This window comes from Cokeromyces recurvatus (genome assembly GCF_025118155.1).
Source record: "Cokeromyces recurvatus strain NRRL 2243 chromosome Unknown BX663scaffold_39, whole genome shotgun sequence".
NCBI lineage: Eukaryota > Fungi > Mucoromycota > Mucoromycetes > Mucorales > Mucoraceae > Cokeromyces > Cokeromyces recurvatus.
The window spans coordinates 42,098-64,482 of record NW_026251425.1 but is presented as its reverse complement, the minus strand read 5'-3'; the positions used below and the strand labels follow the sequence as shown (position 1 = coordinate 64,482).

Genomic DNA, 22,385 nt, shown 5'->3' with positions numbered 1-22,385 from the left:
TAAACAATGAAAACCTTTTATATATAAATACACATATAAAGTTAAAAAATATTCATCATGTATAATCTATATACTTTAATATGATTACACCTGCTGAACTTAATCCAAATGCAAAACTGAATGAGGCAGCGCCTTCTCCAGTTGGTTTCAAAAATGTTCCTTCAATAGACTCTCCAATTACACTTAAAGTAGAAGGCAAAATACCGTCTTGGGTGAATGGTACCATGTACAGATCAGGTATATATCCATATATATGTATATACGCTTAATAATTTACATTATTATTTAAAAAAAAAAACAATCCTATAGGCACAGGAAAATACAATATTCTATTAGACGATGGTAATACTTTCCATATAGGACATCCCTTTGATGGACTTGCTATGCTTCATCGTTTCGAAATTATAAATGGTACTGTAAAATATAATTCACGACATACTTCACATGGTGTTGAACGACGTATTGGTCAAAGAGATCCAACTCTTTTAACGTTTGGACCTGATCCCTGTAAAACCATCTTTGGTAGAATGCAGACGGTCTATCATCATATCTCCAAGTTTGGTTCAAATGCTGCTTTACAAGAAAATGATTCTGAATTTGATATGGTCAACGTGACCATCACTCCCAATTTCCCTCTTGGTGAAACTCTAGAAAAGGAAACAGGTATTAAACGTGGTGAAGCCCTGGTGGTCAAGCGTGATGCGAATACATTACAAGTAGTCGATCCAGAGACATTAAGTAAGTAACATTCATATACATATAATAAAATAATAATAATAAAAAAAATCAGTCTGATTATTATTATTATTATTACTCTTAGAACCACTCAAAATGTTTACTTATGGTCATATCAGTAAAAAGTTACAGGGCCAACTTTGTGCATCTCATCACCAATATGATGAAGACACGGACGAATATGTAAATTTTATGGTACGCTTAGGACCTTTCCCCACTTTTCAAACTTTTACCTTGGGTCCATACTTGCCTACACCTCCTGGAGAGAAAGAGCAAGTAGAGGCCCCTCAACCACGACTTCATCAACCCATCTGGCGTCATCTTGGTGCCTGGAAAACCTTAGAGGCCTTAAAGCCCTCTTATATTCATTCCTTTAGTATGACGAAAAATTATATCATTATTCCCAACTTCCCATATTACTATTCATTTGGTGGTCTATCAGCGATCTATTATTCATCTGCCTATCAAACCTTTTATTGGGATGAAACACGACATACCTTATTTCATGTTATTGATCGACATACGGGTCATCATGTAGCTACCTATGAGGCAGATCCTTGCTTTTCCTTTCATACCGCTAACGCTTGGGATGAGGACATTGAGTTACCGGGGGGTCAAAGGGAACGTGTGATCTACATGGACTATTGTATGTACGAAAATACAGATATTGTGGATGCTAGTTTTGAGCTTGGGAAGACGCCAACAGGTGGCATTGACCTAGATCAAGTACAACCCGCTCGTTATCGATTTGATAAGTTGACAGACCATAAAGAAGAACATCAGATCTCACCTGCTCAGTTTCGTCGGTATCGTTTAGGCCAAGTTCCCGTCACGAGACAACCCCATGAGGATCCTGAAGCCTTCTGGAAGCCATCATGGAGGGATACCTTTCGGTTTTCAAAGTGGACAAGATACAATAAGAGACGAGTGGCGTCTTATGAGGTGATTGGCTATGATCTTGAAATGCCTCGATTCAATCCACGTTATAACATGAAGCCCTATCGATATTGCTATGGTGTCTGTGAATCTAGGTTTGCACCCTCTTATGCATCAGGAGCTGTCGTAAATGGGTTAATCAAATTAGATCTTGATCACATTTATTTAGGTGCTAATACAGATCCTGAAAGTACAGCCAAGATCTGGGATGAGCCTGGTTGCTCCTGTGCAGAACCTATCTTTATTCCACATCCAGAAGCCATAGAAGAAGATGAGGGAGTCATCATGTCTATCGTCAATACCACCCTTCAAGATGGTTCTGAATCCTGCTTTTTATTAATCCTAGACGCTGCTAGTTTTACTGAACTCGCAAGAGCAACCATCGGTGCCTTTAATGCTATCACTTTACATTCTAGTTTTGTTGACCCATGCGGGCGAGGTATTGCAGTTAATTAATTTTTATTGTTACTACTATTATTATTATCATGAATAAAATCTATACTGTATTTTTCCCATTGATACCAAGTTAAAGCTTGGACTAAACAATCACTCATGTCATCTTGTTTTTTCTCTCTATAAAACCTGTTTTTCAATTCTTCAGGACAATCGATCATCTTATCGGACTCAAGCCAGGAGCGCACTAGTAATGCAGTGGCCTTCTTTTTTCTCGCTGTTTTAGATTGAAGGGATTGGAGACGTGGAGAGATGGATATGATGTCTTCAAGTTGGGTTTGCCAGTTTCTGTCAATGATTTGACGTGAAATCGGTATCATGTTCGTTCCACCAGCTATTTCAAAAAGACCATACCAAAGCATGGCTTCGACACAATTGACACGTAAAGTCACTTCAAAGACAGCATGCCCCCCACCTGAACGTGCTCTCTGTCGTTCGATTAGGATATGATCGACATTCCTGACATGATGTTGAATGGAGTGTATAAATTGACGTAAAACGGGTGCCATCACAGATGGATGAAAGGAAGGCAATTCAAGATCTACTCGAGCCCAATCAATCACCGTCTTATCTTTATCTAAAACACAATAAGCCAGGTTACGATATCCAACATCAAATGACAAAATCGTCTGTGAAGGCCTGATCTGGTTGCTAAAATGATGTACTAAACGATCAATAACTTCTACTTTTGTACCACTGCTAAGAACGCCACTCTTGATGGCAATCGATTTCAGTTCAACAGATTTCTGAGACTTTAAATACGTGACGATTCTATCTGTACATAGACTTCTTTTAAATAATTTAAACATGGGAGGGATATTGAGCAAGAAAAAAAAAAAAAAAAAGAAAAAAAAATAAAAAATAAAAAATAAATAAATAAATAAAAATAAAAATAAAAATAAAAATAAAAATAAAAATAAAAAAGAAGGCAAGAAAGTAACCAAATTATTTTTTTTTATTAAGAAAAAAAAAAGTTCGACTTAGAAAACAAGAGCAGCACCCTTAGTCTTCTTGTCACCACCCAATTCGAAGTGCTTGCATCTCTTAATAGCCAATTGCATCTTGTACTTGCAAACTATAGATTCCAAAAAAAAATTAACATCCAATATACTACTATGTTACAGCTCTCTTCAATCTACTTTACCGGTACATTCCAAACGAAGAACAATCTTCTTGGTTGTCTTGGCCTTCTTGTGGAAAACAGGCTTGGTTTGACCACCATAACCAGATTGCTTACGGTCGTAACGTCTCTTACCTTGAGCGAAGAGAGAGGCCTTACCAGCCTTGTATTGAGTGACCTTGTGAGGAGTGTGCTTTCTACACTTGGCACCCTTACAGAATGTGTTTCTGGTCTTGGGAATGTTGACCTATAAAATTGAAAAAAAATATGTTAATAAAACCAATGCCCTGCTCTCTCTTTTGTGATGTCATAAGTTTTTCCTCCGTCCTTCCTCCATTCGTTTCCAATCATCACATTATATAATCGAATTCTTTTCAATTGTCAATTCATGCTGGGGAAAAAAAAAAGTGTCATCATCGTCTGTTGAACAATTTCAAAATGATTGATCCGCTTTAACAAGATATAACTGATCTGAACGAATGGATAGGTGGGTGGATGGATGGATAGATGAATGACTATATATAACTTTACCATTGTTAAATATCTAACAGAAAGAAGAGAAGGGATAGACAAATTTGGATATGATTTGCTTGTGTTGAGCTTTCTGCGATCCAGTGTAATTTTCCGGAAAAATATTGCTCCCGGACTATTTTTATTTATTATATTTTTTTTAGTTTTTTTCTTGATCTTTCCTATTATTAATAAGATATTCTACTTTGCTCCAAAATAGTAATAACGATAAAGTAGTCTAACTATTGCTACTAAAGATAATAAGACATATTTGCTGAATCCTTAATAATATAACAAGCCTAATTTATTATCTCATATCAGTTCTCTATCAATTCCCAAATAGTTATGAATGAGACTACTATTTGTACTCTGTGTATACTATTCTAGCAAAGTAGTATATCTAACACTTAAAAAGATATATTAAAGAATTGTATACAGATATATGAATAGAAAGTAATACTCGAGAAGACTCTTTCTATTTTAGCGTATGTAAGCCCTGTTCTTTAGAATAAGTTGTTTCTAATATAATGACTGTGTTTATATTCTCGTTTTCAATAAAATCATTACATAATCAGTCTCTCTCTCTCTCTTTCTCTCTTTTTCTCTTTCTTCAGTTAAACTTAATAAAAGATAACCTATTCAGATATATTTATAATAAAGAACAGATATAGCTGAGTTCTCTCTGTAGCTAAGTGCCTTGTTGGTAGATAATAAAGCCTTGTAGAGACAAAAATTATCACAGGTATACTGCTAATTTATATGTCCATCCAAGTTCTTTTTTGTTCAAGTCGGAATACTCCCCCCCATCCTTTTTTTTTTTATCAAGTGCATTATAAGAGAAATAGATGTTAGTGAAACAAAAAATGACAGACTAGAATATGATGTTTTGCTCGAGAAGAGTCAGAGGAACCCTCCAAGTCCTGTTATATAAATAGAATCGACCAGCATTTTTTTTTTTTACATAATATAATAAATTATAGTATACAAAAATAAACCCCTTCGAAATATAGAGTGTCCTTTTTCTTTTTTATTTAATCAATCAATCTCTTTCTCTTAAAGTAACGACGCAAATAAAGGATTTGCCAAGTACCAAGAGCAAACAAAGTAAATAAAGAAAGAATACTAAACCACTTGACACGTTCATTTGTAGATTCTATAATAGCGATATTATATATATGTATGTATGTAAGTATATACACTTATTTTTATATGTCCATTTTTTTTTTTTTACCATTTGTGTCTCTCATTCTCGCTTCACGTCGCTTCAAATAATTCATCTCATCAACAATTTCCTTTACTACAGTCTCCAATTTACGAAGTTCAAGTTCAAGAGGAGTTAACTTTTCAGCTTTAGCCATGTTCTTAAAGTCAGTAGCCTCTGCGCCAACACTGAATTGTAATTCAATTGTGCGTCTATATTGTGATCCTTCCTGGAATCCTACAAAAAAAAAATAATGATTGATATATGTATATATATTTCTCAGCTAATGAACATATACATCTATATATTTACCATCATCAAGTACATTGGTGAAACAGACCATAACCTCACCATCATCAATCGTAGTAAAAGCATTACGAAGTTCACCATTCACATTACTCTTTTTAATGTAAACATTACGATTTTCTGAGGTATCTGTAATCTAATGATACATGTATATATATGTATACACACACACACAAAAAAAAAAAGAAACTAAATCAATACACTCTTCCCTTTTAACTTTTTTTTTCTATAATGTTTCATTACCTCGAGCTCAACGCGTTGATTGTATCCTTCGCCCACGTTAACAGTGGCCAAAATTAAGGTATCTTTGGACACGTATTGTGAAAGACATTTAGTCCCTTCTGCAAATCTATCTTTTTTAACAGCAGATAAATCAAACTTGATGGCACTGGTCAATGCAAAAAAGGTCGAAACGACGACTAGCAATAATGACCGAATATACATTTTAAACTATAAATGTCTATTATATATTTATAAATATAAAAAAAAAAAGGAGTAATTACAACTGTAGTCGCGTGCGGCTTTCTTATTGAATAAAAACAAAAAAAAAATGAATCGGAAAGTCAAATAACCTTATAACCTTATACATATAAATAAAATAAAATAAAATATAAAGGAATTCATGTAACAGCAGAATGGATTATCACTTATTTTTTTTATATGCAGTATTGGCTTCTTTCTTTTGTTGATGTTATATATTTTGTAGCTATTTAAATAAAAGAAAAAAATACCTCTGCTTCTTAAAATAACTAAAGCAAGTAAAATAGTAGTGTTGATACAAGTCTTTAAACTGAGTGAATACAAACATTTCCTACTCTTTTTTTTTCCTTTTATTCTTTGATAAATAGGAAATATCCCTCTTTTAAAAAGAAAACAAAAATAATAAGTGTAAGATTGGCATATTGAGATTTACTATTACTACTGCAAAAAAAAAAAAGCATCAAAATTATGCCATTATATTATAGTCCGCAAGCCACTTTAATTTTTTTTTCCCTTTCTTTTATTTATTTATTTCTTTATATAAATATATACATATTCCCCCCCCCTCCCCTTTATTCACATGCCTGAACCACTCATCTCACCAGCAGAAAAGAGTTATATAGAGCAAGGTGTAGAAGATGACTGTCGTGCCGATGGTCGTGCTCGCTTTGAATACCGTCATATTGTTCTTGAAAGTGGTCTATTGTCACAAGCATCAGGCAGTGCACGTTGTCGATTAGGTGATAGTGATGTACTTGTAGGTGTTAAAGTGGAAATTGGTGAGGTAGATCCTACTCGACCCAACCAAGGACGACTTGTGTGTAATGTAGAATGGTAAAAAAAAGTCATTCAATCATATATTGTATTGCGTGTGCTGATATACCTTTTTTTTTTTTAAAAAAAAAAAAAAAAAAAAAAGCTCGCCTAGTGCTTCACAACAATTTGAAGGCCGTGGAGCTGATGAAATCAACAATACATTGACATTGGCACTTGATCGTGTATTTAGTGGCCCTCAAAGTGGACTTGATCTTGAAAGTTTATGTATTATTCCAAATCAACAATGTTGGATCATCTATATTGACGCCATGGTAAAAGAAAAAGAAAGAGAAAAAGAGAGAGGGAGAGAGAAAGGGGGAGAGGCAATTATGCAATTTTATAATAATCATTCTAATCATTTTTGATTAGGTTATGGATGCAGCAGGTAACTTACTCGATTGTATCGTCATGACAACTCGTGCAGCTTTACACAACACTCGCATCCCTAAAACTCAATTAATTGATCTTGAAGATGGTGATGTTGAATTTGAAATTGTTGATGACGTTGAAGAAGCAGAACCACTCAAGGGCTGGCAAAACCTACCTGTTACAATTACTCTCTATAAGATTGGTCAGCGATATGTAATTGACCCAACTAGTTTAGAGGAACTTTGTTCACAGGTGACATTAACAGTAGGCGTCAATCGATTAGGTCAAGTGTGTGGTATCAAGAAAGGGGGTCGTGGTAGTCTAGAACCCAGTCTACTGAATGAGATGGTGGGTACAGCTACAACATTGGCCAAGCCCCTTATTGAACAATTGGACACTAAATTAATAGAAGAGGAGACTAAAGTGCAGGAAAAGAAGAAGGTAGGACAGCCTGTGGAAACACTTGGTTTCTTTGCTGCTGTCATTTAAACAAAAACAAAAACAAAAAAAAAAAATGAAAATAAATGATTATTTGTTTATATGTGTATACAAATGTATTATTATTATTATTATTTATTATTATTCTATAAGGTTTTCTTTTCTAATATTATTACAGCAAATCCAACATTTGCCTAAACCAATTTGACTCCAGCCTGCCTTCTTAAATAGGTTTGCGCTAGGAGTATTATAGGATTCTACACAAGCATTAATATACATTTGTGATAGAGGCACATCGGGTAAACATTGCTTATAGAAATCAATATAACGTCTTGTAATATCTATTAAAATGATTTCTGCAAGACCTCGTCTACGATAATCTGGCAAAACATGCAAAGCTCCCACATAAACTAATTACATACAAATATAAGAAAAAGAAAATAAAAAAAAAATCAATTCAATTCAATTCAATTCAATTCAATTACTTACGATCTCTGTGAGTCATGGCCCATGCAACAGATTCATTTGTATCGACTTTCTTGATCGCGCTTGTCATACAAAAACAAGCCTCTACATATTCTCTATCAAACAAAATCTTGTTACTAATTCTTACAAGTTCAACATCATCTGGTTTGACTAATTCTGTCAACTTGAGTGTAGGTGGTAACTGAGTGATAGGCAATAAGGGTGTCGAAGCCTGCTTGACAAACCTATAACAAATAGTTTCATAATCCTTATTAAATTCATCAAATACACTATGCCATAATAAACTAACATCAGCGTATTCAATCGTGAGGCGATTATCTAATTGAAGATGATGTAAGACGGCTTGTTTGACCTTGTTTAAACTTTGTCGAAAGAGTTCTTCATCAGCTTCAGAAACAAAATAAGGTCCCTTATAACCCTTATTATCAGCTAATGTAGCAGCTGTGATTATCATGGGTGCATGATCAAGTTGAGGCTCGGTATTCACATAGATACGAGTACGTTTCTCGCTAATAATAATCCAAACAACAATGTCGGATGTATTTAAGGGATCAGGATGAGAAACCCAAATGTGTTGAGATCTGTCAAAATCGAAACAAGCAGTCCCAATGAAATGACCGAGCAATGACGAAGTAGTGGGAGTATGTTTTGTAAGGTACTGTTTGAATTGCTCGATTTGGGTCTCACTAGTCCAAGGATATAGTGTAATTGTCATTGCTATGTCAATAAATACAAATAAAAAAAAAGGGGTACACGGAAAAAAAAAAAAAAAAACTTTTTGACAATACCATTTTATTTCCTAATTAGGGATAACTTTTTCCCGATCTGCTACCTTTTTTCTATTAAAATAAACCAATTGTCGTTCATAATCAACTGAGAGAATACAACTAGGTTTTACAAGTCTATCCATTTCTTTTAAAACAATATTATTATCATGATAAATGCCTATCCATTGTCCAATCCAAGAAATCGACGTCGATAAATAAGCTTTCCTTAAGGTGTTAATAGCTTTTCGTCGCATCACATCATTGTAATTATTCATAAGAACCTTAAATGTCCAATAAGGATTATAATGGTATAAACGAAAATAGTGAATTGGATTTTCCTGTGAGATCGATTTAAGTAGGTGTTTTCCAAAGTTCCCTTCATGTGTATTTAAATCAAGATAATGAACGTGTCGCCATGCTAATTTTAAATTTTGTAAATAGCACGAATGATATAAAATACTCAACACAACATAATAAGATTGACGTTGACTGCAAGTAGTAGACTTTAAACATAATTTAATAAGTGTCTGTCTCAATTTGTGGATTATTTTGAAACTTACTATTTTAGTGTATAAATGATCCAACAGTCCAATTAAGCTCTTTGAAAGTTCTTCATATCTTTCAGCTTTGACACAACAATCCGCAGATAACTCAAAAACTAGTATTGTTTAAGATTCAGATTACGTAATGATAAAGCTTTTTTTTTTTTTGTTAGTACATCTATATTACCTTTTATTGCAAATGAGTAATCACTATAGCTCCAATGAGTAGCATAGACACCTTCTCGAAGTTTACGTAACAAATCGACAATAGGATCCCATTCTTTTTTATCTTTTTCATCTTTAATACCTTCGGAGATCTAATACACCTTATCAATAAATATATACAGAAAGAATATATGTATAAATATGTATATTTATAGGAAGAAAGTTTACTTTTTCTTGAATATGATTCCAAAGGTCGTGTTGAAGTTTCACATTTTTTAAACTGTATAATGTATGTAAGAGAATAGAAAAGAAAAAGGAGGAGAAAGAAGAATAGTTTTTTTTTTTTTATTCTTACCTATGCTCGTCATTACTAACATTGGATCGACTTACAAGTGATAGATCTTGTACTTTTTCGAATTTTTTTCGTCTTGTATCTTCATCCCAATTTTTAGTAGATTTTCTTAATCCATTAATTGTTTCTGATGAAATAACATGAATAAGGGGTATATAAGATAACAAGATATAATTATGCTTTATTACCGTTCTTTGTTGTTGAAGTTTGTGGAGAATCATCTAATGACCATAGCTTTATTTCTATATTATAATTATTCTATATATTCTTATCATTAATACTTCTTTTTTCTTGAAAAAAAGAAGAATACCTATTTCTTTAGTGTGTTGTTTTATATTTGACATTCAAAAGAATTAAAATAAAATAAAATAAAAAAGACATTTTTTTTATACATGTATAATTTAGATAATTGTAATTCGGCTTTTAAATACACGCCTATCTCCATAAATACTACTGGCTTTTTTATTATTATTGTTATTAGAAAAAAAAATACAAATGCAAACTGACGAAATAACAGAGCAATCAACTGATCCAATTACTCTTGATGAAGTCATTGGTCGTATTGTATCTGGCAGATTTACACATCAAGAAAATCTCACCATGTTAAATAAATTAACAACACAACAGCTCACAAGTTATACACTGGACGGACTTGATCCACTCACTGTTATTAATCCAGCTACATTTTCATTAGCCTATCTCTACTTTATGTAAGATGTAGTAGTGTTATTATTTAATTGACATGTCCCTCTTCTTATCTTTTGTATAGTACAGCAAGGTGTTTGGAAGCAACTGAAAATAATGGATTACATTTGTTTCAAATGTTGCATCATTTTATTCAAGTATTTGAAGTTGAACAAGTACAATTAGCACCTTCGCGATGTAAGAAATATAGAACAATATATTTATCAACATTGACTCACTTGTAAATTAGTCTCACTTGTCGGTAAAGCATTGTTATATTTAACTGAAGTTATGCAAAAGGTAGTATCGCAAAAGGGCAAAAAAAAAAAAAAAAGTAATGATAATAATAATCTGTATGCTTGTCTTACTTTTATTAGCCTTTATTACCTCTTCAAACATTCAAGTTAGCTATTAATCGTTTCTCAAATAATAATCTACATGAATTAACTTCTCTTCATGCTCCATTTCTTCAAGTTAGGCATATATATACTTTTTTCACTATAATTTATTATTTACATATATATATAATAGGCATGTATTTTAGCTAAAGCATATCGATTCCCACTTGATATCTTGACCCAAGACATTGAAATAATTGACCCTAAAGTAAATGATAAGATTATTATTTGATAAAAGAGAGAGAGAGAAAAGCTAACCTTTTTTAATAGAAAAACGATATTGATATTCAGGGCTTCTTGGAATATTTTTACTATGGAGCCATCATCTACATTGGTAATAAGCGGTTTGGAGACGCTTTAGATTCTTTAAGTATTGTGATTTCGGCTCCTATACAAAAGGCGATCAGTGCTATTCAGATTGCTGCCTACAAGAAATATGTGCTAGTCTCTCTTATCTGGGATGGCCGATTGAGAGCATTACCCAAGTATACAGCGCAAGGAGTTGAAAAGATGTGTAAGATGCAGGCCACACCTTATATCAACCTAGTGAAGGCCTTTCATGATACCAGCATAGAAAAGTTTCAAGAGATTGTGAACAAGTCATCTGTCTTTGAAGATGATCAGCATATAGGGTTAGTCAAACAATGTTTTGAAGCATTAAGACGCAAGAAAATTAAAGAGTTGACGAGGGTCTATATAACAGTAGAACTAAAGGAGATGGCCGAGAAGATTGGGGATATGACAATAGAGGAACTTGAGTTAATTCTAATTGACATGGTAGTATCTTATATAGCTATCATCAAATGGAATTTTTTACTTACTCGTACTATTTAATAGATTCATCAAAAACAAATAATGGCTTCTATATCAATAACAGACCAACATATAAAAATGGTTCATTTTGGAGATGAACAAGAGCAACAACTCATTGACTTGGAAACGATTCTTAAAGTTACAAATCTTACTCAACGTATAGCTCTTATGGATAAATTAGAAGGATTAAACAAAGATTTCCAAGCAAGGGTAAGAAGCTGAATAAAGATAGGAGGAAGAGGGGGGAAAAAATTTCGTTTATTAACATGTATACATAGTATTTAACACTTAGTGCAAATAGTGGTGGACAGTTATCTACTACTACGTCTTATGAAGAAGACTTTGATGTTTCGTTGGATAACGAAAACAAGATGTTTTTATAAGATAGTCACTATTTTTTGCTTGTGGATTTATTACTACTAAGCTCATCCACAGCTAACTGACCTAACTTTACGCCTATATATAAATATAAAGAAAATTAGCACATTTAATAAAACTAAACACACACACACGCATATACATATATATATGTATATTTGATTTACTTTGGCTTAGTGGTAGTGGATGGATTGGCTTTTTAGAAACAACTTTCTTTTTCTTTTGTGGTCGAATGACGGTAACAGGAACTGTTGAATTATGAACGAGAAAAGTAGAAATAGAGCCCATAAATATCCTATTTCAAGTTATTGTTAATAATGTACTCGATTCTTGTAGTAGTAAGAATTAATTCTATACCCTGTCATTGTGCCTCTGCCTCTACTACCACAAATAACCATTGTTAAAGATAGATCTTCAATCTATTATCCATAAAAAATGAATTAAATTAGACCCATTATTAGTATTCCCTCTCCTCCCCACACACACTACTTGCCAATTTTGATAAAACCGTCTTCACTCGTCCACAAATAGCAAACGTTATCAAGTCAATATCAAATAATAACATTTGTTTTAAGGCCTTTTTGGATATTTCCGTGACACTCTCTGATGCTTTCTTCAACTATTTACATTTAATAAATAAGTACATACTGCTTTCTTTTTAACCTATTTATATATACATACCTCCTTTGATAAAGAGAGTCCTGTTTTCTTCACTGCTTCTGGATTATCTTCTCGATTGACAACCGTCACTACATAAAGACGGTCTCCATCACGCATCATCGTTCCTGTTGTCCATTCAATGGCATTTTGACTTTCATCACTAAAGTCACAGGCTACAAGATAGGATCGTTGTTGTCGTGTCGGTCGTTGATCGTCATCCAGGGCTCCTTTTGGCCCCGCTCCATATTTATAATGAGTGATGATACGATCACCTTGCTCAATTACAGTGGGTTGATCAGAAAAGACCAGCAACTGACGACGTACTGATAGACTAAGACTGCGTAGGGATTTGGAACGTGGCCGTTGTGGTGTGGGGGGTGGTGGAGTGATGTGACGATTGGATTCGGTGATGCGTTTCAGTTCATCATCATCATCATCCTCTGATTCATTATTCGATAGTTGCGTTAAAGTTTTAGGAGTTTCAAGTGCACCCTGGATAGTAGTTGTAGTTGTAACTGTAGATGCAAGTTGAGATGGGATAGGTAATGGATGACTGTGAAGTTTGTTGGGCTCTTCCTTATCGATAATAATAGCAGTAGGAACTTGTATGTCATGAGGGTCGTCAACTGCGTTCAAGTCTTTTATTTCCTGTAAAAGTTCTGGATTATTTAAAGGCTCTTCAGTTGTTAAAGGAGGTTCTTCTGTAGAAATAATGTAATCTGTCATAGTTAAATGGGGGGGGAAATTAAAAAAAAAATAAAAATAAAATAAAAATAAAAATTAAAGGAATTAAAAAAGAATATGCAAAATTCTATTTTATTATATTTATTAAATCTCAATTGTATGTCTATAAATGGGCAAGTCTTTCTTTAATTTCTTTAATCATGTCAGCTTGTTGAATGACGATACCACCTCCTTGTGCTTCATTCTTGGATCTCATGTCTTTAATACGAACTTGACCTTTTTCCAATTCATCTTTACCGATAATGATGGCCAATGGGATCATATCCTTTTCACAAACATCAAATTGTTTATCAAGTCGAGGCTTGTTCTTGAACATATAAGAAGCTTTAATACCAACATCCCAGAGTTGTTTAGCAATCGCCATGCGTTCCTTCAAAAGACCATCACCTACAGCGATTACATAGACTTCAGTTTCATTACTCTTAATCTGTTGAGGGTTTTGCTTAGACATCAAAATAGAAAAGACACGTTCAACACCAATTGAAACGCCCACACAAGGGATTTGTAAGTTGGGCTGACCCTTCTTGTTGGTGCCTGAGAACATACCCACAAGGTTATCATAACGACCACCAGCAGCAATAGAACCTACACCTACAGTAGATTCATCCAACTCATCTGTACCTTCCTTCTTGCGATTCACAATCCCTTCAGCCAACTTGGGAGGTGCAGACTTCTCGGTAACGGCTTCATAGATAATACCTGTATAATAATCAAGACCTCTAGCCAAACTAAGATCAAATGACATTTTATCCATGACCTCAAAGATTTCTAAATAATCAAACAAGATTTCCATATCCTTCAAACCTTCAGCGGCACTCTTGTTGGCCATCAAGACAGTATCTTGCTTGAGCTTTTCTAAAAGATCACGACCCCCCTTATGCTTCACGTATTCACCAATCTTATCAGCTGCCTCTTCAGCAAGTCCCTTTTCCTCAACCATCTCACGCTTCACATCTGCCCAAGGTAATTTATCCAACTTATCAACTGCAGATGAAATAGGACGAATATTGTCAACAGGTACACCACATACCTCAAAGATACCATCTAAAATCTTACGATGATTCAACTTGACAGTAAACTTTCCAACATCCAACGCAGTCAGGGCCTCACACAGGATACGCAAAATTTCAGAATCTGGAATCATAGGATCATACACACCAGCGATATCGAAATCGCATTGATAGAATTCACGCATACGACCCTTTGTCATCGCAGGTTGGTCACGACGGTAGACCTTAGCAATTTGGTAACGCTTGATATTTTGGTGCTCTTTACCATTCATAGCTACAAAACGGGCAAAGGGTACTGTCAAATCATAACGCAATGAACATTCTTCACCACCTTGATCAGCCAAGTCATAGATAAGTTTACTGTCCTCACCATATTTGCCAGCCAAGATTTCCTTTATTTTTTTTTTAAAGAAAAAAGAAAAAGGGTATGAGATGAATAGATTCATGTATTATATATAGTTATATATATATATCTTACCTTGAGTTCAAAGACGGGAGTGTCTATAGTGACAGCACCGTGTTTTTTAAAAACTTTAGTAATAGTATTAAAGACCTTTTCACGAATAGCCATATCCTTATCATTATAATCTTTGGTACCCTAAAAGAGAGTATGATGCATAAGATAAAGTAAATTATTTTTTTTTTATTTTTTTTTTCAGGTTACCTTTGGTGTTTTTAAGGTAAAGTTGGTTTTGGTAGGCTTCTTGGTGACATTAGCGGTACCTTCAAGTTCGGCTAATTCTTTTTTAAGTGCTAAAAGAGCTTGTACTTCTTGATCAATAACAGCTTTTTCTGCTTTATCTGCTTTTAATTGACGCACTTTTTGTCCTTGAGCTTCAATCGATTGACTCAATTGTTGTTTACGATCTGTGGTAGACATTTTTAATTAGATACAAAAAAAAAAAAAAAAAAAATTTTAAAAAAAAAAATAAAATAAAATAAAATAAAAATACCTTGATGATGACTGACTTTTAAAAAAAAGAGAAACAAATGTATTAAAAAGGAACAAAAAAGCCTATCAATGACAAGCAATAATTTTTTTTTAATGATTACAGTGAAGATAAAGTATCGAATGTATTATAACCTTTATTTTTTTTTATTTATTAAAAAAGACTTGCAGAATAAATCATTGTATGGATAACAAAGAAAAAAATTGCTATGATAGTCATTATTATCATTATAAAAAAAAAAGGAAAGGAAATTATACTTTGGATACAAGATGTTGATCACATTGAAAACTGTAAAAGTTGTTTCAAGGAAAGAAATAGGAAGCAGCTATATAAGGAATTATATCAATAATACTGTTAGTCTGACAAGCCAGTCCTTTGCATAAGACTGTAGAGGCAATGAAGGCGAATCTTTTATGAAAGGTTTTATGCGAATTTTGATTGTGGCACAAAAGTAAGAAGCATATTTCGTTTAATAAGATCAGCCATTAATGGGTTGGGTAAATATCCAAGGTAGAAACTAATTAAGGATTTTTTACTCATGATATTATAACCAAGCCAGAATAGAAGAAGAAGTCTAATTTTGACCCCTCTATTTAATGGCGTGTTTATTCTTCAGCATTATTTACTAGCCAACTACCTTGTGTCTGGGTCATTCATATATTCCATCATTTTGTTAACCGAATTTTAACCAAAATACCATGTCTCACTGTAAATATCCAATCCCTAAGAGTATGGTTCCATTTTTGGAGATTTCAGTAGTCTTTTATTACATAATGAAGCTTACTGGCTAATTAGATCATGAGCCTCTTTTTTACTATTATTAGTTATACTTATTAACGCATATAACATATTTAGTGTTGATTATTATTTGGTCAAGTTTAGTTATTATTCAAGTAATATTACACATCTGCGTGATTAGTGGATAGATTGTATAATTTTTTTTTTTTCAGTGAATTTACTTGAAAATAATAATAATAATATGTACATGTTTTATCTATTTTATAAAATGATTACGAACGACTACCGCTTGCACCTTCTTGTATATCATTCAATGGTATCTGATCGTATCTTTGGTTTTGTTCCTTGTTGAACATATTTTTAACTTTATCTAATAATAAAGGTCCTTGTTGACCATCTTTTCTTTTTGCTGTCTCAGTTGTCGATGAAATCAAGATGGGCTTCATTTCTCGATGCATACAAGCCCATTCACCACCAAATGTCATGATAATTATCGTAACAATCTGTAATAACCACCATGTCCCATTAGTAGGGAATGCTACCCTATACCAACACCCCAGTAAATGAAAAAAATGAAATGTCAGGACATAATCGAGAATTTGTTTTGCTCTTTGTACAATAATCGTCAAGATGGGTATTGACAATAAGGCATTTATAAGCCAGACAGCAATCAAAGACCATCCAAATCCTGTATCTGTACGTATTTGAAGAGGATCGAAAAGGAGATCAAGTGAGACATCAGTGCCACTTAATGTAAGATTGATAAGCAGAACAACTGTGAATGAGATGTAGCAGAGAGATTGGACGGCCATAATCTACTTGAAAAAAATAAAATAAAGTAAAATAAATAAATAAATTAATAATTATTATATATAGACATGGATGGATAGATTGTGAGGGAGTTGGTAAGTCATTACTTGGGCTATAATGTAAATAGGATCCCATTTAGAAGCTCTAAATGTGGAAGTTGCCATTGATAATTATAATAATAATAATAATAATAATAATAAAGATACGTTAAATGTGATATTATGCGAAGTTTAAAAAATAAATAAATAAATAAAAGCCATAAATTTTAATTTTTCTTCATCAGTGCAATTAATTATAATTTTACATTGTAGTGTTAGAATTTTTATAATAAAATAAGCGCTTTACTTTTTATTACTTTCGCATCATTTATTTATTATTATTAGCTCTGTCTGAATAAATAGCACTCTCCCTCCCCCCTCTACAAAATACCTACACTTTAAAATACAACAGAATAGCATGTAATTTATGATTATTGTTCTAGTAGTTGGTGAGCTAATTAGAGCAATTGAACCTCGATTTTTAGATTCATTGTTTAAATTGTTTATGTAATAAGAAAAAAAAAGCTAAACGACATGACATCTTATGTTGAATAATCCTTTATTTTCATATTAAAATGCTATTATACTGGTATACACATATATATTATTTCTCTTTCTTTTTTCTTTATCTTTTTCTTTTGTATTGTATTGTACTACTAAAGTCAATAAGAACTTGTATAAAAAAAAAATGAGAGAATATATATACACACATATACATCATCGAGATAACCATTACCAAAAGCAAAATAATAATATCCAATCCGTGCCCTCTTAAAATCTATTTTTCCTCCTCATTTTAAAACTGAGTGAATGATTGACTTGCTTGGCTACGAATATCAAAATCTTGACTCATCATTGACGTAACATCCTGTGATTTATAATCTTCATAAGGGTACTGTACAGTATCCTGACTCATTGTATTTTGACTTGCTGCCATCATACGTAATCTGTCACTTTGTGAAAGTGCTAATCCAATGGATGTCTGACTACTATATAAATTTTGCGATCCTTGTTGCCATCCCATCACATGATTTGCAAATGTAGATGATCCGGGAATATATCGCTGTGTTGAGTCAGTATTATCTGTTTGTTGTCGTTGCTTACGATTGAAAACACTTGATTGCGATAAGTCTTGCGTGAAAGGTCCACTGGCTGAAGGAATAAAGGGAATGCTGAATTGAGAGCTTGGAAGTGAATTAAGTTCAGAGGGAATGTAACCAATAGGATCATGCGTTTGCATAAAGTCTTGACCATATGTTTTTCCACGTCGATTATCCATTGCTAATGGGGGTCGTGCAAATGCTTCACGAGCATCTACTTGATGGGCAAGGCCTTGTCGGAATTTATCATCTTTGCGGTATGTCTTTCGAGGACGATTGAATTGAATCATTGAAACACGCAAGTTATTAAGTGCACCATCGACAAGACAACCCTTTTCTTTATAATGTACCAACAAGTGATGCCATAAAGGATGCTATATATTTTATATATTTTAGTTACACTTCATAATTCCCAACTATATATTTATATAAAACTTACTCGGCTAAGGATCTTAGGGTTACCAAGAATTACAACACCATATTTTGCACGTGTCAAAGCAACATTCAAACGTCGTGGATCACTCAAGAACCCAATTCCTTGATGTTCATTTGATCGTACACAACTCAGAATAATATAATCTTTTTCACGACCTTGGAAAGCATCTACACTAGCCACTTCAATTTCCTTGTAAAGATCTTTACGTAATGATCCATTAAACTGCATATATTGAACAATATACGAACGCTGTCCTTCATAAGGTGTAACAATACCAATTTGCGAAGGTAATACACCAGACTTCATAAAGCGAGTTACAATCTTTTCACAATTAGATGCTTCTGTACGGTTCAAGTAGGAGGTACCAGATGTCGAAATCTCTTCATTACCCAAATTAACGTAAAACATCATGGGAGTTTCAGGTACAGGCCAAGGGAAATCGACATTTTTACGAATACGCTCTTGGGTTGTAATACCATTCTGAAGTGTACCTTCATAAAACATATTACTGGGGAATTCGGACAAGCAGGGATGCATACGATATTGAACCTGCAAACGAATAGGTCGAATGCCTAAAATAACAAGACGTTCAAAGAGTGATTGGCAAAGGCCAGCACGTGCTGCCTTCTTGTTCATGATGACAGGACCCAATTGTTGATGATCACCCACTAAAACTGCTTGCTTACAACCTAATACTAATGGGATCATGCATTCAGGTTCAGAAGCTTGAGTAGCTTCATCAATCAAAACAGTTCTGAATCGCATTTTAGCAATACGTGGGTCTCCTGCACCAACACTCGTACAACAAATGACATCTGCATTTTGTAAAATCTCCTTTTCACAAGCACGTTTTAAGGCTTTATATTTCTTTTCATCTGCAGCACTTAGTTCTCCCTGATCTTGCTTGAGATGAATTAGTTTTTGGAGCTCAATATTAGTGTCATTATTTCGGACCTGTTCATGCAAGGTCAAGAAGGAAACAGGTGAATCAAGCTCTTCACGAGATTTGGCAGTGATACGAACCACTTTAAGACCTGTTTGATGAATTTTTTCTGCTAATTGGTCAACAGCAACATTGGATGGGGCGCATACAAGGACTTGTCCTGGGTTCATTTTGGCTAAATGATAAACAATAGATGCGGAGGTTACTGTTTTGCCCGTACCAGGTGGACCCTGAATTAAACTCAACGGCTTTTGAAGAACAGACTTAACAGCATAAACTTGTGAATGATTAAGCTCAGGAAGAAAAGGTGCAGAGAATCGTTTGGGCATCTGTGTCTTTAAAACTTGAGGTTCAACATCATGTCCCAAAAGTCGATGATAAATATAACCACTAACGCTAGTTTCATCTACTGCAAAGGTCTTCATAGCTGATTGCATACGATCAAAGGATGTTGATTTCCAAACAAAGTCAACAGAGAAGTTATGCGTGCATTCAGTAGGTGCTTTATTAGAACGTGTTAATTCCAAAGCTACTTCATCACTAACATTATTGGGGATCTTGATAACATGGCCGGTGGCACTCCATGGCTCATGAAGTTCACCACGATATCTTAAACGAAGCTCATCACCAACAGCTAATTTGATCTCACCCATTTCTAATTTAGGGAAATAGAACCATGCAATGTTTTTTTGATTAAGACCTACATCCCAACGAACTACAATGTCATCACATGTCTAGAAGAAAGAAAAAAAATACTTCAGTCAACTGTGCCAAGTCCCTTAATTTCATTTCATTTCATTTTATTCTTTACCTGTGATTCCTTTAACTTTTTATCATATTCTGCTTCCATCATAACTAAAGGGCCAAAAATATTTTGATATTGGTATGCATCTTCATACCTAAAATTATAAATTAATACATATAATCTCTTTCTGTATACTTTTTAATTTTTACCTTAGTAAAACAGGGTGGGGTTCATCATCTACACCTGGTTTTTCTAAATCCTCTAAGGTAGCTTCCTTATTCTCCTTCCATAATTCTTCTAATTTATTAATTTGGGCTGAGGAAATTTGACGTGCACGTAATTGTTCTTGATCGGAAGGAATCTTGACAAGCCAAGTCAAGAAACAGCGATCATCTATGAGAGGCATCCATTGTGTAGTATCCCAATTCATATCTTTAGAAGAAGGAACAGCTGCGCAAGGTTGTCTAAGTTTATAATCATCATTAACAATGCCTTCAATTATGACTAATTTAATTATTCAATTATATATATATATATTTTTTTTACCTGCAGATCAATACGACTACGGTATCACTCTTAGCTGGAATGAAGCCCAATAAAAAGACATTACGACAACCACAATTGTAACATTCTAATACAGTATCACCTAATGGTGAATCTGGGTGAAGGGCTACCTCCTTATGCTTAGCTCTTACCAAATGGTTGATGATGTGGGAGCCAGAGGTATTGCCTCTGGAATTACAAAACCATCGATCACAAGTAACACATTTGACAACAGATGCAGGTGAATGGATACCACAATATTTACAAGCATGAGCAGGCAAATCCTTTTTCTCTTCAACAGCTAGCTGCAAATCATCTGTATCTTCAAATTGTAAGTTATCAGAAATTGACAATGTCGAAAGATCGGGCTCATCATGAGGTGTTTGGGTAAAGTCACTAGTAAAATCATAGGCTTGTTGTGAAGATTGCGTATCGGCCGAGTATTCTAAATAAGTAAAGTCATCTTGGGATGCACCTTCAACAAAATGGTCCATACTTTTTAATGCTTTTTTCTAAATGTGAATTGAGAAAAAAGAAAAAAAAACCGTTAAAAAAAAAAAAAAAAAAAAAAAAGTATTTTAACCTCAGTTTTGGACAATTAAAAAAAAAAAATGAAACTATAGTTTTTCAACTAGAGATTGACACTATTTCCAAAATAAATTAGACGAATCAGGCTTATTTTGGAATTATCACTAGTTTGTGGGCAAAATTATTATATCCATAGTTTTACATTAGAAATGATCTGCTATAACTAAAAATCATCCATTTATCAGGCACATTAAAATTTCACTCGCAAAGTTCGATCACACCAAAGATCTTAATAAGCATTATTTAGCTGGGAGGAACAGAAGAGCTCCCATGAGTATGTGCTGTAAAACATAGAAGCATTCTTTTTATAAACCTATCAGTGGTTCCTTTAAAATTATATGGTCACTATCCTCAAAAATTTCTCTCTTATAGCCGTCTTTCTTTGTGGGCGATCTTTTTCTACTGATACTAATAGATAAGTCATATTATATTACATAAATGTAACTTATTCCTCAAGATTCTAAAATATTTCTTTGATATAAAATCAGTAACTCGGTATTAGATATACCACTACATCGAAAAAAAAGGGGGGCTTTCAATATAGTAACATTACTATTACACCTTTAGCATCCTATAGAATTAGTTTTATAAAAGAAAAAAAATTATTCTGGTCATTGTGTAAAAGTTATCGATTTATATATTTGAATGTATTATTAGTCTCTAATTACTGATAGAGATTTATATACAATTTCCTTTTCTTTGACTACACTATATATATGTCATTATTTGAAAATTTATTATGCCATCCTAAGAGACAATACTATATTTATAACAAAGGTATGAGATAAAGTATGTATTGTTGTTTGGTGGTATGTTTATTAGTGAATATCAATGATTATATATTATTCACAAAAAAACCTAATATTGTATGTATAATAAAAGTATTGTTGAAGATAAGAATGTTATCATTTGCGTTGACTGCAACGAAACAAAGCATAAAGATAAAAAAAAACTGTATCTATATAAAATTTATAAAGGTATGCACATAAAGCATAGTGCGTTATGTGTCAAATAACATACTAATAAAATACTCAAATTCAGAATAATAGCACTCACGAAAAGGAAGAAAGCAACGCAAAGGGACAATGTACAGACCAAAATAGAAAAAGGTGAAGGAAAATGAAGATGTTT

At 33.4% G+C, this 22,385-nt stretch overlaps 11 protein-coding genes across 11 annotated transcripts; 3 read left to right on the top strand and 8 right to left on the bottom strand.

Moving 5' to 3' along the window:
- Positions 1-80: 80 nt before the first annotated feature.
- On the top strand, positions 81-2,127 carry BX663DRAFT_555742 (putative carotene oxygenase; the record flags this gene model as incomplete). Its single annotated transcript, XM_051531656.1, has 3 exons — positions 81-237; positions 310-738; positions 821-2,127. The coding sequence occupies 3 exons, from the start codon at positions 81-83 to the stop codon at positions 2,125-2,127; spliced, it is 1,893 nt and encodes a 630-aa protein (XP_051378513.1).
- Positions 2,128-3,035: 908 nt separating this feature from the next.
- On the bottom strand, positions 3,036-4,033 carry BX663DRAFT_239467 (60S ribosomal protein L44). Its single transcript, XM_051521839.1, has 3 exons — positions 3,776-4,033; positions 3,269-3,491; positions 3,036-3,199 (listed from the first exon to the last, which is right to left on the bottom strand). The coding sequence occupies exons 1-3, from the start codon at positions 3,776-3,778 to the stop codon at positions 3,105-3,107; spliced, it is 321 nt and encodes a 106-aa protein (XP_051378512.1). The 5' UTR covers positions 3,779-4,033; the 3' UTR covers positions 3,036-3,104.
- A 926-nt stretch (positions 4,034-4,959) lies between these two features.
- BX663DRAFT_442899 (emp24/gp25L/p24 family/GOLD-domain-containing protein) lies at positions 4,960-5,705 on the bottom strand (the record flags this gene model as incomplete). The annotated part of the gene is made up of 3 exons (XM_051523544.1): positions 4,960-5,192; positions 5,268-5,397; positions 5,505-5,705. The coding sequence occupies 3 exons, from the start codon at positions 5,703-5,705 to the stop codon at positions 4,960-4,962; spliced, it is 564 nt and encodes a 187-aa protein (XP_051378511.1).
- Positions 5,706-6,188: 483 nt separating this feature from the next.
- BX663DRAFT_239427 (ribosomal protein S5 domain 2-type protein) lies at positions 6,189-7,464 on the top strand. Its single transcript, XM_051521838.1, has 3 exons — positions 6,189-6,575; positions 6,661-6,829; positions 6,927-7,464. Exons 1-3 carry the CDS (start codon positions 6,322-6,324, stop codon positions 7,413-7,415), a joined length of 912 nt encoding a protein of 303 aa, XP_051378510.1. The 5' UTR covers positions 6,189-6,321; the 3' UTR covers positions 7,416-7,464.
- Positions 7,465-7,473: 9 nt separating this feature from the next.
- Positions 7,474-8,344, bottom strand: BX663DRAFT_239408 (uncharacterized protein). Its single transcript, XM_051521837.1, has 3 exons — positions 8,140-8,344; positions 7,854-8,074; positions 7,474-7,774 (listed from the first exon to the last, which is right to left on the bottom strand). Coding segments are annotated over exons 1-3 (492 nt in total). The 5' UTR covers positions 8,142-8,344; the 3' UTR covers positions 7,474-7,505.
- Positions 8,345-8,649: 305 nt separating this feature from the next.
- BX663DRAFT_555737 (uncharacterized protein) lies at positions 8,650-10,020 on the bottom strand (the record flags this gene model as incomplete). The annotated part of the gene is made up of 7 exons (XM_051531655.1): positions 8,650-9,120; positions 9,178-9,275; positions 9,347-9,476; positions 9,553-9,604; positions 9,680-9,803; positions 9,865-9,918; positions 9,987-10,020. The coding sequence occupies 7 exons, from the start codon at positions 10,018-10,020 to the stop codon at positions 8,650-8,652; spliced, it is 963 nt and encodes a 320-aa protein (XP_051378508.1).
- Positions 10,021-10,171: 151 nt separating this feature from the next.
- On the top strand, positions 10,172-11,592 carry BX663DRAFT_442849 (uncharacterized protein; the record flags this gene model as incomplete). The annotated part of the gene is made up of 6 exons (XM_051523539.1): positions 10,172-10,386; positions 10,446-10,558; positions 10,611-10,660; positions 10,738-10,833; positions 10,892-10,966; positions 11,029-11,592. 6 exons carry the CDS (start codon positions 10,172-10,174, stop codon positions 11,590-11,592), a joined length of 1,113 nt encoding a protein of 370 aa, XP_051378507.1.
- Positions 11,593-11,848: 256 nt separating this feature from the next.
- Positions 11,849-13,381, bottom strand: BX663DRAFT_524392 (uncharacterized protein). Its single transcript, XM_051529628.1, has 3 exons — positions 12,631-13,381; positions 12,443-12,568; positions 11,849-12,368 (listed from the first exon to the last, which is right to left on the bottom strand). The coding sequence occupies exons 1-3, from the start codon at positions 13,333-13,335 to the stop codon at positions 12,261-12,263; spliced, it is 939 nt and encodes a 312-aa protein (XP_051378506.1). The 5' UTR covers positions 13,336-13,381; the 3' UTR covers positions 11,849-12,260.
- A 75-nt stretch (positions 13,382-13,456) lies between these two features.
- Positions 13,457-15,243, bottom strand: BX663DRAFT_442953 (histidyl-tRNA synthetase; the record flags this gene model as incomplete). The annotated part of the gene is made up of 3 exons (XM_051523548.1): positions 13,457-14,755; positions 14,842-14,961; positions 15,028-15,243. The coding sequence occupies 3 exons, from the start codon at positions 15,241-15,243 to the stop codon at positions 13,457-13,459; spliced, it is 1,635 nt and encodes a 544-aa protein (XP_051378505.1).
- Positions 15,244-16,323: 1,080 nt separating this feature from the next.
- BX663DRAFT_555733 (integral membrane protein S linking to the trans Golgi network-domain-containing protein) lies at positions 16,324-17,025 on the bottom strand (the record flags this gene model as incomplete). Its single annotated transcript, XM_051531654.1, has 2 exons — positions 16,324-16,866; positions 16,969-17,025. The coding sequence occupies 2 exons, from the start codon at positions 17,023-17,025 to the stop codon at positions 16,324-16,326; spliced, it is 600 nt and encodes a 199-aa protein (XP_051378504.1).
- Positions 17,026-17,441: 416 nt separating this feature from the next.
- On the bottom strand, positions 17,442-21,224 carry BX663DRAFT_524387 (RNA helicase-domain-containing protein). Its single transcript, XM_051529627.1, has 5 exons — positions 20,670-21,224; positions 20,333-20,587; positions 20,190-20,277; positions 18,439-20,112; positions 17,442-18,373 (listed from the first exon to the last, which is right to left on the bottom strand). Exons 1-5 carry the CDS (start codon positions 21,158-21,160, stop codon positions 17,696-17,698), a joined length of 3,186 nt encoding a protein of 1,061 aa, XP_051378503.1. The 5' UTR covers positions 21,161-21,224; the 3' UTR covers positions 17,442-17,695.
- Positions 21,225-22,385: the final 1,161 nt, after the last annotated feature.

Coding starts and splice junctions, on each gene's coding strand:
- BX663DRAFT_239467 (XM_051521839.1), bottom strand. Junction 3,200..3,268: donor TCTTCGTTTGGAATGTACCG/GTAAAGTAGATT, acceptor TGGAATCTATAG/TTTGCAAGTACAAGATGCAA.
- BX663DRAFT_239427 (XM_051521838.1), top strand. CDS start 6,322: ATGCCTGAACCACTCATCTCACCAGCAGAAAAGAGTTATATAGAGCAA. Junction 6,576..6,660: donor CTTGTGTGTAATGTAGAATG/GTAAAAAAAAGT, acceptor AAAAAAAAAAAG/CTCGCCTAGTGCTTCACAAC. Junction 6,830..6,926: donor TCATCTATATTGACGCCATG/GTAAAAGAAAAA, acceptor ATTTTTGATTAG/GTTATGGATGCAGCAGGTAA.
- BX663DRAFT_239408 (XM_051521837.1), bottom strand. Junction 7,775..7,853: donor GGCCATGACTCACAGAGATC/GTAAGTAATTGA, acceptor GTATGTAATTAG/TTTATGTGGGAGCTTTGCAT.
- BX663DRAFT_524392 (XM_051529628.1), bottom strand. CDS start 13,335: ATGACAGATTACATTATTTCTACAGAAGAACCTCCTTTAACAACTGAA. Junction 12,569..12,630: donor GACTCTCTTTATCAAAGGAG/GTATGTATATAT, acceptor AAATGTAAATAG/TTGAAGAAAGCATCAGAGAG. Junction 12,369..12,442: donor AGACGGTTTTATCAAAATTG/GCAAGTAGTGTG, acceptor TATGGATAATAG/ATTGAAGATCTATCTTTAAC.
- BX663DRAFT_524387 (XM_051529627.1), bottom strand. CDS start 21,160: ATGGACCATTTTGTTGAAGGTGCATCCCAAGATGACTTTACTTATTTA. Junction 20,588..20,669: donor GTAGTCGTATTGATCTGCAG/GTAAAAAAAATA, acceptor TTATAAACTTAG/ACAACCTTGCGCAGCTGTTC. Junction 18,374..18,438: donor ACCCTAAGATCCTTAGCCGA/GTAAGTTTTATA, acceptor TAAAATATATAG/CATCCTTTATGGCATCACTT.